Source organism: Osmerus eperlanus, unplaced genomic scaffold, assembly GCF_963692335.1.
Source record: "Osmerus eperlanus unplaced genomic scaffold, fOsmEpe2.1 SCAFFOLD_827, whole genome shotgun sequence".
Lineage (NCBI taxonomy): Eukaryota > Metazoa > Chordata > Actinopteri > Osmeriformes > Osmeridae > Osmerus > Osmerus eperlanus.
Genome location: NW_026911936.1, coordinates 1 through 12,042, shown reverse-complemented (window position 1 = coordinate 12,042; position 12,042 = coordinate 1). Strand labels below are relative to the sequence as shown.

Below are 12,042 nucleotides of genomic sequence, written 5' to 3'. Positions count from 1 at the left end.
CACTGAGGGAGCCCTGGAGGGCAGGGAGGAAACAGGGCCAGAACAAGAGGAAGCATCAGATCACTGACTCCTCCCAGCTCAAGAACTACCCCTGCAAGAAGTTCAGGAAGGTACACACTTTCACCCACAACACCCCAGGACTGCACAGTAACAAGGACTACATTCACCACAACACCCCCAGGACTGTACAGGACTACTCTGACAACAACAACTAATTTCTTTGCTGGAACCACAGTTTATGTAAAAAGTTGTTTATTTAAAGTACTGTCCAGGTCTGGACACCTCGTACTGTTTTGGTACTGTTCTGGTTCTGTTCTGGTGGAGCAGGTCAAGTGACATGCTAACACTAGCTCTCACTGCTACACACACACACACACACACCATGGACTGTAATCTGCCCCTTATAGTGTCAACGAGGCACACAGCTAGGCGATGCCATCTGTTTAGTCACCAACTTTCTGTTTCCCCCTCTCTCCCATCCCTCAGGGCACATGCAACTACGGCGAAAAATGCTGCTACTCCCACGACATCCAGACAGATGGAGAAAAGATGGAGTGATGCTTCCATTCTTTTAATTTCACTTTGTAAAAACTTATCTTGTCTATTTTTGTTTTGTTGTTTTTGGAAGGGGGGGGGGGGTTCAGTTCTAGTGGATGACATCACTTCAGAACTCTGGAATAGAACCTTGAGAGGTTGTGTTCTGTGTTCCACTGCATCAGGAAGAAGTACTGACCCATGGATGTTCGCAACGCACCACAAACGGCTACAGGAGACATTTTATTTCAGTTTTATTTTATGACTGTTGTAGCGGTCTAATAAAGTCCTTATGGCAACTCAAGCGTGCGTGTGATCAAAGTGCGGACTCTGCTTTCCTGTTCTTCAAATGGTTTTATTTCTCAGGTGTTTATTGATCAACACAGAAATCGATTGTCATTCAGCAAAATGTAGTCCCACAGCAGCGGCACCGGTGAGGAACACAGCTCACAGATATTGGACCGGTCACGCAGCGTGTCAGAGACATGCTCCAATATGATCAGACGTAAAACTGGGAGACATTTTCCACTTCCAGCATGTGGCAGAAGATTCTTCCTCCAGAGAAAAGGGGGATTGTGTCACCGAAAATCAAGTTGTGTTTCTCTGTTATTCTTTAAAAAGCAGAGAAACACAGGGTGGGACACAAGACAGGTCTTTCCTGGAAACACCAAAGAAGTTAAACAAAGAAAGCTGGAATATTGCCACCTTTGTTAAAGGTTTGCGTACAGACATTCCTGATCTATCGGCAGGGTCACGATACAGGAAGTCTGGAGAACATCTGGAAACATGGCACTTGAAGGGGAACTGAAATGTGAACTTGCTAAATATTCATGTTTTAGGCAGCTTCAGAAAACAGTTGCATCTCCAGAACAGAATCTTTCTACGACAGGGAAATCATGGGCAAGAAGTCACTCATTTGAACCAAAGATGATGTTGAACATTGGAGCACTTTTGTATGACCTTAAGATACGACTTCAAAGAAAACAAAATCATACTGTAAGTGGAAACTTTTGAAAACAGTTTTAAGTAAAGCGACGGTATCTCATAGAGGTTATCGTCTCTGGTCAAGTCCAGCAGCAACACGTGAAGTCACAATCGAAAGCTGAAAGCGGATTGGTCGATTGATTCTTTTTTTGTTTGTTTTCATTGGCCCGCGGTGTGGAATGCAGGTTGGTGATTGGCTATCTGTGCCTGACCCGGAGCAGGAAGGTACGGATCTCCATGGGCTTCAGAGTCACCTCCCACACAGAGGGGTCTCCCAGGGGCTTCTGCAGGGGCTCCTCACCTGAGGGTCAAACGCAACACAATGGTTTTGTTCTGGTCATCACTACGATATCTCTACCTGTGTCTTATACCTGTCTCTCTACCTGTATGTCTACCTTCCTCTCTACCTGCCTGTCTCTACACCTGTCTCTCTACCTGTCTCTCCACTTTCCTCTCTACCTGTCTCTCTACCTGTCTCTGGCGTCCAGTCCAGACGGGTCATATCCTCCTTATACTGATTGGCCGAGAGGTTCATCTCGGACACGCCCAGCACGTCCAGAGTGGAGAACAACTTCTGCAGGTAGAGAAAAGAGGGGGGGGGGGATGTTGGCTGAGCGGTTAGGGAGTCGGGCTAGTAATCCGAAGGTTGCCAGTTCGATTCCCGGTCATGCCAACTGACGTTGTGTCCTTGGGCAAGGCACTTCACCCTACTTGCCTCGGGGGGAATGTCCCTGTACTTACTGTAAGTCGCTCTGGATAAGAGCGTCTGCTAAATGACTAAATGTAAATGTGTTTGTGTGTGTGGCTCATAATATGTATGTGTGTGTGTATGAACGTGTGTGTGTGTGTCTAACCTGCAGGTTGACAGTGACAGGCTGGGAGTAGCGCTTGCTCTCCCAGGCCTGGTACTGGTGCTCCAGTCTGATCAGCACTGAGTCTCTGTCCCACTGGGACACTGTCAGCAGGTGGACAGCAGGGGGCAGCGCAGCCTGCAGACCTGAGAACTACCAGGAGAGGAGGAGGAGAGGGAGAGAGAGAATGGAATGGTGGATGATGAGTGTTCGGGTCAAAACTGTACAAGCTACTAGCCATCTTTAGCCCTCCTCCTCCTCTCCTCACCTCCAGTCTGGTGTTGGGGTGCAGCTCTCCCGGGGTGAAGGTGAGCAGGGGCTGCAGGACCTCCTGCTGGGCCAGGGGGCGGTGTGTGTCAGCCGCCTGCTCCGGGGGGCTGAGGGAGAGGAGAAGGCGGCCCCGGACCACCAGCCCCTCAAGGAACTCCCCCGTCTCGTTCAGGGGCTCCCCCACCCCCCTCACGTCATCGTACAGCAGACGTCTGTGGAGCTGGGGGGACGGGGGGAGAGTGTGTTTGTGGGAGGTTTGTATAGAAGACGACTGTAGAAGGCAGAGGTAGAGTATGTGTGCGTGTGTGTGTAAATGTAAAACAAGTGTGTGTGGGGTTTGTGTAGAGGACAACTGTAGAGGTAGAGTATGGTGTGTGTGTCTGTGCGTCACCATGATCTCCAGAGAGCCGTCCTGAACGCTGGCTCCTCCCTGAGAGCGATCCGTCACCACAGTCAACTGCTCTGAGTCATCCTGGACACACAACAGAGGTCAGGGGTCAGAGGTCAGGGGAGGAGCTAGCATGCTGCAGAAACACACACACACACACCTTTATGTAAGCTCGGGAGTTGACAGGGTAGTAGTTGCCAGCGATGGGCTCGCTCTGCTTCAGATTCCAGGTAGGACGGAAGTCTTTCCTGTAACACACACACACAGGATGTAAAACAAACCATACTGTAGATTTACAGTATATATAAATATAGCAGTTTTTGTGTCAGGTCAAAGGCAGGCACACACACACACACACACATACTCCTCACCTCCTCTCCAGCACCTCTCTGCCGTTGGAGTCTGTGTAGAAGAATCCGGAAGAGTTGATGCTGCTGTCCAGACGCGTGATCACCTCCTTCCCAAGATCATCACTGGGGGGGGAGAAGATAGTCATGAGTGAAACACACGATGAAGCCATTGTGGTGGTGTGTTGTTGCCCCCTGGTGTTCTCACTCTGCAAGTCCACCCACTTCACACCAGATAGGACCTGCTCTCCCTCCCTCCCCCTCCCTCCCTCCCCCCCCCCCTCCCTCACCCTATAGGCAGCGTATAGGACCTGCTCTCCCTCCCTCCCCCTCCCTCCCCCTCCCTCACCCTATAGGCAGCGTATAGGACCTGCTCCCCCTCTCCGCCTCCCTCCCTCCCTCTCCCTCCCCCTCCCTCTCACCCTCCCTCACCCTATAGGCAGCATATAGGACCTGCTCTCCCTCCCTCCCCCCCTCACCCTATAGGCAGCGGCCCCACGCTCCACTCCAACTCCAGGGCTCTGCTGTGGGTGTACAGACGCACCACCTGGGACACCCAGGGGCTGAAGCTCTGACGCACCTCCTGAACCACCGAGTTCTGAACCACCCAGAGGAGGGGAGGGGAGGGGAGAGGTGAGGAGAGGAAGGAGAGACGTGAGGAGAGGAAGGAGAGACGTGAGGAGAGGAAGGAGAGACGTGAGGAGAGGAAGGAGAGAGGAGAGGTGAGGAGAGGAAGGAGACGTGAGGAGAGACGTGAGGAGAGGAAGGAGAGAGGAGGTACAGAGGTGAGGAGACATATTAGATAGTTCTTAATATATGTTTGAAGTTTTTGAGATACTGTGTGTGTGTGTGTGTGTGTGTGTGTGTGTGTGTGTGTGTGTGTGTGTGTGTGTGTGTGTGTGTGTGTGTGTGAGTGAGTGAGTGTGTGTGTGTGTACCTGCAGCGTCTCTATCTTGGCTGTCTTGCTGATGATGAAGGGGGTGGAGGAGTTGGGTCTGAAGATGTAGGCTCCTGACATCTGGGGACTTTCTGAGTTACGGCCATCACTGGCATTGTACCTGAAACACACACACAGTGTTAGTTTGACAATCTGCAGTCTGTTAGGTTACTTAGGCAGGTGTGTGTGTGTGTACTGACCAGTAGAAGTTCTGTGTGAGTTTGATGGTCTGTTTGGTCTCCAGGTTACTGAGGCTGCTCAGCAGGCCGGTGTCAGGGTCAAAGGTCACTCTCAGGAACTACAGGTCAGGAGGGAGGGTCACAGGTCAGCACAACGACAGCCATCAACTTGAGCAAAACACACAACCCCCAACTTAAATCATTCCAATCTTCTTAGTTTTAGGTGGTCAGTTTAAATTAACTGTACTTGTCATGTCTACGACATGATAAATAACATGTATAGTTTTTTTTATGTAATTGTGTAATGAAATTGGGTGCGGACCAAAAAAAAAAAAAGAGACCTACCTTGTTCTCTATGGCCTTGGGGGCCCTGGGTGACGGCGGAGCCACTGGAGGCCCGTCCTGAAGCAGGGAGATAGAGTAGGTGGTGTAGCCCAGAGGGGGAGCCTCCACCTGGAAGAGCAGCTCGTTGATGGCGTGTCCTCTGTCCATGCGGATGTCCTGGGTTGCCCTGGACACTGGGACCACCTGGAGGAGAGAGGGGGCAGTTAGTGACCACACACACAGACAGATACACACACACACACACACAGACACACACACACCTAGAGGAAAGGGAGGACACACACACACCTGGCTGTCCACCGTGTTTCCGCTGGCGTCTGACACAGTGTAGGAGGCCCCGTTAACCGGCAGCCTGACTGACCAGCTGACCACCCGACCCAGAGGGTTGTACACATTCACTGAGAACTGAGAGAGGGAGAGAGGGATGTACACATTCACTGAGAACTGAGAGAGGGAGAGAGGGAGAGAGAGGGCTGTACACATTCACTGAGAACTGAGAGAGGGAGAGAGGGTTGTACACATTCACTTTGAACAGAGAGGGAGGGAGAGAGAAACAGTCATCGAGCCCATTCAGTTCATGAATGCAGATCAGAGTATGTGTGAGCATGAGTGTGTGTGTGTGTGTGTGTGTGTGTGTACCTGTTTGCTTGACTCGGTGAGGGGACACACACTGATGTTGAGGTTGTCACAGAACACACGCTGGATAGACGAACCAGTTAGACCTGCTAGAGTGTTACTGACCAACACCTGAGAGAGAGGGGAGAGAGGCAGAGAGAGAGAGAGAGAGAGAGGCAGAGAGGCAGAGAGGCAGAGAGGCAGAGAGAGAGAGAATCAAAACATTGAATATCTTGCATTCTTATCTTACACATACACACATCTTATCTTATCTCTATCTTACACACACACACACACACACACCTGACAGTGCTTCCAGCCGTTGGCCAGTCTCCTGGCGTAGTCGTTGGCAACGTGCTGCTTCTCCGTTCCGGATACGGCGTCGTGATGCTGAGCTACGGCCATGGCCTTCTCTGCCAATCAGAGAACAGAACACTGTCCGTCACCCCGGCTGTCCTCCAATCAGGGTCAGGCTTGTAGCAGTGTGACAGGAAACGGTGTACTTACTCATGGTGTCACTGTCTCCTGCTCCAAAGACACCTTGTCTGGACAGAGGCCCACCTAGAACCTCCAACTGGTTACAGGTCTAAGACACACACACACACTGTTGGTTTGACAGAGAAAGATGAAGAGGGAGAGAGAAAGATTGAAAAAGAGAAAGACATATAGAGAGTGAGAGGTAGAGAGATGGAAAGAGGTAGAGGGAGCGGTAGAGAGAGAGGTAGAGAGAGAGAGAGAGAGGTAGAGAGAGAGAGAGAGAGAGAGAGAGAGGCAGAGAGAGAGAGAGAGAGAGAGAGAGAGAGAGGTAGAGAGAGAGAGGACCTGCAGGTAGCTGTTGCTGAGTCTCTCGTAGCGTTTGAGGGCGGGCCGACTGGTGAAGTAGCCCGTCCAGAAGTCATGAGCCGCATCAGCATAGGGGAAGAAGTCATCAGTCTTCAGAGCCCTGGAGGGGGGGGGGGGGGGGGGGGGGGGGAGACGGAGGGAGGGACAGAAAAAAAAAGAAAAGTGATGTGATGTTGAGAACAATGATAAACCCAGCCTCCTAGCCCAGCTGGTCCAGTCTACGTCCTGGTCCACCCCTGGGTGTGACAGGCTTGCAGTGCGTACCAGGTGAGGTTGGCTCGGTGTAGTTCCTGGAGGTAGCAGGAGGGGGTGGAGTAGAGCACGTTGACGTTACTGCCATTGGCCTGCTGGGCGTTGACGTAGCGAATCAGCTTGTCCAGGTTCTTGTACCACAGGTTGGCGTTCTCGTACTGGAAGTCTGAGCCCATGGTCATGATGATGTGGTTGGTCTTGTAGACCAACGACTGGAGGAGAGAGAGAGGGAGTGTGTACGTGTGTGTGTGTGTGTGTGTGTGTGTCATCAGAGTCATCACAGATTCGACTGACAGAGTTATAGTCCTGGTGTATGTTTTCCGACAAATGATTGCAGTCCTGACGTGTGTGAGTGTGTGTGTTCACTGTGTGTGTGTGTGAGTGTGTTCACTGTGTGTGTGTGTGTTCACTGTGTGTATGTGTGTCTAACCTGAGCACGTGCAATGGTCAGGAAGCGGGAAACCACATCGTCTACGTTGTAGTCCTCCAGGTCAGGGTCGTCCCTGATTGGAGGGTCGTCACATGACTGGTCCCAGCAGAACCCCTCAGGGGGGTTGTACCCGTTGGGGAGGATACCTGGGGGTAACGGGAGAAGGGTCAGAGGTCAACGAGAGGTTCAAGGTTTAGCTGGATTCGAGGTTTCTGGTAAACAGCAACACCTGTGTGTGTGTATGTGTACATATATATGTGTGTACCTCTGTGTTTACGATTTGGGGGGTCTGTGTACATATATATGTGTACCTATGAGTGTGAGTGTGAGTGTGAGTGTACCAGTGAACAGGTCGGCGGCAGGGGAGGGGAGGCTGTCTGAAGCCCTCCAGATAAGCTCCTGCTCCCTGGCCAGCATCCTACGATCACGGTCCTGGTAGTCAAGACGACCAAAGAAGAAGCCGTCATAACCCATCTGGAGGAGAACAAGATGGACGAGAGTGAGAGTGAGTGAGTGAGTGAGTGAGAGAGAGAGAGCTTAGCTTGAGTCAGAGTGCGTTCCCCACCTGGGCGAACATGGAGGCGTGCTCGCGGGCATGGCCGAAGGGGTCTATGTGCCAGGCCACGCGGGGGCGGCCGCACGCCCCGAAGGTGTCGTTGAGGAAGCGCAGCCCCAGAGTCATCTGGTCCACCACCGCACTGTAGTGAGTGGTGGCCTCATCGCTCATACACCAGCCCCCGTTCACAAACTCCAGCCGACCTGCGGGTGGAGGGAAGGAGGGGTGGGGGTGGAGTAAAGGGGTGGAGGAGAGATGGAGGTGGAGGTGGAGGAGAGTTGGGGGTGGAGGGGTGGAGGAGGGGTGGGGGTGGAGTAAAGGGGTGGAGGAGAGGTGGGGGTGGAGGAGGGGTGAGAGGATGGCAGTGTTTATTTTTAACGTTTCACACCCATGCAGTGCATGTTCTGAAATTAAACCAAAACCGAAACTATGACCCAAAAAAACGAACCGAACCAAACCGTGGGCTTGTTGAATTGTTGCACCCCTAGCAACCAGCTGGTCACGTGACCGCAACCAGCTAGTCACGTGACCGCAACCAGCTGGTCACGTGACCGCAACCAGCTGGTCACGTGACCGCAACCAGCTGGTCACGTGACCGCAACCAGCTGGTCACGTGACAGTAACCAGCTGGTCACGTGACAGTAACCAGCTGACCAGCTAGCTGGTGGTGTAACCCTCGCAGGGCTGCGATGAGTGTCCGTACCCTGGTTGACCAGCTCTTTGACTGTCTGCTGCATGCTGGATGGCTGGTTCTTCCACCAGCGGTAGAAGAAGGCCGTCTCCACGTAGATGAACCTCCGGTCAGGGTTCTTCAGAAGCTGGTCCACCACAGAGTCCAGGATGTACTGGACCCCCGCATGCTGGATGTTGTTACGGTCTGGACACACACACAGACACACACAGGATCCGGTGGCATCAGGTGAAACACCTGTGACATCTTTAATATTTTCCCTATAACTTTTACAGTCTTAGTCGTAAAACATGTGTCTGGGCTAACTGTTAACCGAACACTTTAAAACAATGTCACGCGCTATAACAGTACGCAGGCAATCCAGTGTTTACAACTAAAATGTATGTCTTACAGTGACCGCTGGTTAATTTTATACCCTTTATACTCGTGTCACGAGAGTACCGTGTTCGGGCGCGTGTTTAACTGACCTCCGTAGAAGTACTGGTCAACCGTCTTCAGCCAACCGACATCGTCGTGTGTGTGAGGAACCAGGTGGACGTTCAGCATTGAAGGCTTCGTTGCATGGCATGACTACACAAACACACACACACACAAACACAATGAGAGAGAGATAGAGACACACACACACACACCGCGGAAGTAAGGAACTATCTTATTTAGATACTCTATGCTAAGTGAGCGCAAATAGAATAATTACATTCAGAAATCGGAAAAGAAGATGCACACACTTTAACTTTGAGGCATACGGGAAGTATCAGATCAAAAAGTGAGAACGATAAAACAAATCTGTATATAGTGAAATTGAAAGTAAACCGCACCAGCTTTGAAATACAACTTACTTCGTACCCACAGGCTGGACTCTCTTGGGGATCTTGGCTGATGGGGAAGCAGAAAACTCCGCTTTGGACCAGCAAGGCGACCCAGAGGCACAGACGCGTCGCCACCGCCATCATGGAAAGTGAACACGAATCATATGACATTTGTTTTTGTTCCGCGCTGTCACGTGACTTCCCCACCAAGTATGGGCAAGACAAATACTCTTTTTTTTTAGAAGGACGGCGTAAGATAGAACACTAGACCAAAAATATTTTATAATATATTTAGGAAAAAAACGTTTTTTAATTACAACAATTTCACTGACACAGCCTACAACTATAACATGTTCACAGACGTTACACTTGCATTTGCAAAAAGATAGACGGAGAAAAAGAGGATGAAAGGTACATTATCATACAAAGACAGAGGTAATTTGGTTTCCCTCGAAATATCATATATTTAAATTGTTTTGGTGGAATTGACTTCATTCAGAGCCGGCCCAAGGCATAAGCGAACTAAGCGGCTGCTTAGGGCCCCCGTGGCCACCAGAGGGGCCCCAAGAGCACATTAAATTACAGTTTAATGTAATAAAAAAAAAAAATACTTTTTTTTAAATCGGCAACGATAAGCGACGCTGAGGGGCCCCCAAATCAATTTTGCTTAAGGCCCCATAAAGGCTTGGGCCGGCTCTGACTTCATTGGTGGTTAACAATAGGTAACCTTTAACATATCGAGTAGGTATTTTACTTGGTCGAGGCAATAATCATGATTCATCGTGATTGGTCAGAAAGTAGTAGTCCAGTATAGTAAGCTTCCGGATTGTGTGTGTTTGTGTGTGTGTGGACAAGAAATACCAGGCAAACAATGTCAAGGTCACAGTGACATGGGGTTTGGATTGTAAGGGTAAAAACTGTTTACAATGTCTGGTAACATCTGGGCAGTGTTCAACGACTGGTTCATTTTTTGTTGTTCTGAGAAATCAGTTCCAAGTAGTGTTTCTCAGTGTGTGTGTTAATGTGTGTGTGTTAATGTGTGTGTGTGTTAATGTGTGTGTGTTAATGTGTGTGTGTGTTAATGTGTGTGTGTTAATGTGTGTGTGTGTTAATGTGTGTGTGTTAATGTGTGTGTGTGTGTGTTAATGTGTGTGTGTTAATGTGTGTGTGTGTGTGTTAATGTGTGTGTGTTAATGTGTGTGTGTGTGTGTTAATGTGTGTGTGTTAATGTGTGTGTGTGTGTGTTAATGTGTGTGTGTTAATGTGTGTGTGGGTGTGTTAATGTGTGTGTGTTAATGTGTGTGTGGGTGTGTTAATGTGTGTGTGTTAATGTGTGTGTGTTAATGTGTGTGTGTGTTAATGTGTGTGTGTTAATGTGTGTGTGTTAATGTGTGTGTGTGTCAGGGAGCATTGGCCCCCTCCAGGGGGCATATGAGCATGGTGGAGTCCAGCTCTAGGCGGAAGGCTGGGTAGAGCGGCTGGGAGAACTGGCAGCGGAACGTGTGCAACAGGATCACCTCCCCCGCCACGCCGTAGAACGACAGCGCCCCCTTCTGACGCTCCAGGAACACGCCGATCCGCGGGCACGCCGGCGCCGCCACCGTCGTCTTGCGGTTGTCGTGCCAGGCCGCGTAGCCGGCGTGCGTGCACCGCAGGCGCCACGAGTTCTCGTTGCGCCCCAGGAGGCACGGTTTCCCGCCGCCCTTGCGTCCGATGCCCCGGTAGGTCACGCCCACGTCCACCCAGCCGCTGCCACGCCACTCCACCTCCCAGTAGCTGGCGCCGCCGAACTGGCCCTCGCGGCAGAGCACCTGGGCCACGCTGTCGAAGCGCTGGGGGTGAGGGGGGTAGGTCTGGGGCTCCTCACCGCAGTGGGCCCCCTGGGGGGCCTCCAGGAGGACCAGGGTGGGGTGGGCCGTGTCTGGGTCCAGGGACAGGTGGCAGGAGTCTGGGGAGGGAGGGAGAGGAGGGAGGGAGGCAGGGAGGGAGGGAGGCAGGGAGGGAGGGGAGGGAGGCAGGGAGGGAGGGAGAGGAGGGAGGGAGGCAGGGAGGGAGGGAGGCAGGGAGGGAGGGGAGGGAGGCAGGGAGGGAGGGGAGGGAGAGAGGCAGGGAGGGAGGGGAGGGAGGCAGGGAGGGGGGGCAGGGAGGGAGGGAGGCAGGGAGGGAGGGGAGGGAGGCAGGGAGGGAGGGGAGGGAGGGAGGCAGGGAGGGGGAGGGGAGGGTAGGGGAGAGGGGGGGGAGGGAGGGAGAGTCTTATCACTCTTCAATGGGGCTGTCTGGACAGGACAAACAGTGGTGAGCGCTGACATTTGGTCTTAGTGGAAATATGACACATGTGGCCTTAATCCTTTACTGACAGACACACACTCTGTCTCTCTCTCTCACACACACACACACACACACACACACACACACACACACACACACACACACACACACACACACACACACACACAGGGGCCTTAATCGAGCCTCTGAATAATGAACACCTACATCATGCTTGCCTGGTGCCAGTCTCTCCGGACTCCTGTCTGTGGAGTATGACATCAGGAGGACAATGTGTCTGGCTGTCATAACGGTCACACTTATCAAAGATGGATGAGCTGTGCACAGGCTCCCTGCCCCAGATCAGCTCTCAGCCTGCCCTCCATTAGGAGAGGTGGAGGAGAGATGTTGGGAGAGAGAGAGAGAGAGAGAGAGAGAGAGAGAGAGAGAGAGAGAGAGAGAGAGAGAGAGAGAGAGAGAGAGAGAGAGAGAGAGAGAGAGAGAGAGAGGGCAATTGTGTGTTAGAGAGAAAAGAGAGAGAGTGGGGCGGTATTGTGTGTGCTGGAGAAAGAGAGAGAGGGATGGAGGTAGAAAGAGGTAGAGAGAGAGAGAGATCCCCTTTCTGCGAGGTCTGGGGTTGGTGCCAGTGAAATGTCAACACTGCAGGGGTGATGGGGAGCAGAGATGGAGGGATGAAGAGAGAGGTGTAGGGACAGAGGGGTGACGGGAGAGGTAGAGGGGTGGCC

General features: G+C 51.8%; 2 protein-coding genes and 1 long non-coding RNA gene across 3 annotated transcripts; 1 reads left to right on the top strand and 2 right to left on the bottom strand.

Moving 5' to 3' along the window:
• The first annotated feature begins 12 nt into the window (after positions 1 to 12).
• On the top strand, positions 13 to 833 carry LOC134016790 (uncharacterized). The gene is made up of 2 exons (XR_009929640.1): positions 13 to 110; positions 487 to 833. It is a non-coding gene; the product is annotated as an uncharacterized LOC134016790 (long non-coding RNA).
• A 779-nt stretch (positions 834 to 1,612) lies between these two features.
• Positions 1,613 to 9,230, bottom strand: man2b1 (mannosidase, alpha, class 2B, member 1). The gene is made up of 23 exons (XM_062456085.1): positions 9,062 to 9,230; positions 8,690 to 8,792; positions 8,235 to 8,408; positions 7,541 to 7,734; positions 7,317 to 7,449; positions 6,976 to 7,121; positions 6,558 to 6,757; positions 6,273 to 6,393; positions 5,958 to 6,036; positions 5,754 to 5,863; positions 5,475 to 5,582; positions 5,124 to 5,240; positions 4,836 to 5,018; positions 4,512 to 4,609; positions 4,312 to 4,432; positions 3,854 to 3,972; positions 3,399 to 3,500; positions 3,188 to 3,275; positions 3,031 to 3,111; positions 2,638 to 2,859; positions 2,379 to 2,522; positions 1,990 to 2,098; positions 1,613 to 1,819 (listed from the first exon to the last, which is right to left on the bottom strand). Exons 1-23 carry the CDS (start codon positions 9,200 to 9,202, stop codon positions 1,716 to 1,718), a joined length of 2,997 nt encoding a protein of 998 aa, XP_062312069.1. The 5' UTR covers positions 9,203 to 9,230; the 3' UTR covers positions 1,613 to 1,715.
• A 75-nt stretch (positions 9,231 to 9,305) lies between these two features.
• Positions 9,306 to 11,605, bottom strand: LOC134016788 (stonustoxin subunit beta-like). The gene is made up of 3 exons (XM_062456084.1): positions 11,536 to 11,605; positions 9,749 to 10,979; positions 9,306 to 9,520 (listed from the first exon to the last, which is right to left on the bottom strand). Exons 1-2 carry the CDS (start codon positions 11,603 to 11,605, stop codon positions 10,432 to 10,434), a joined length of 618 nt encoding a protein of 205 aa, XP_062312068.1. The 3' UTR covers positions 9,306 to 9,520; positions 9,749 to 10,431.
• Positions 11,606 to 12,042: the final 437 nt, after the last annotated feature.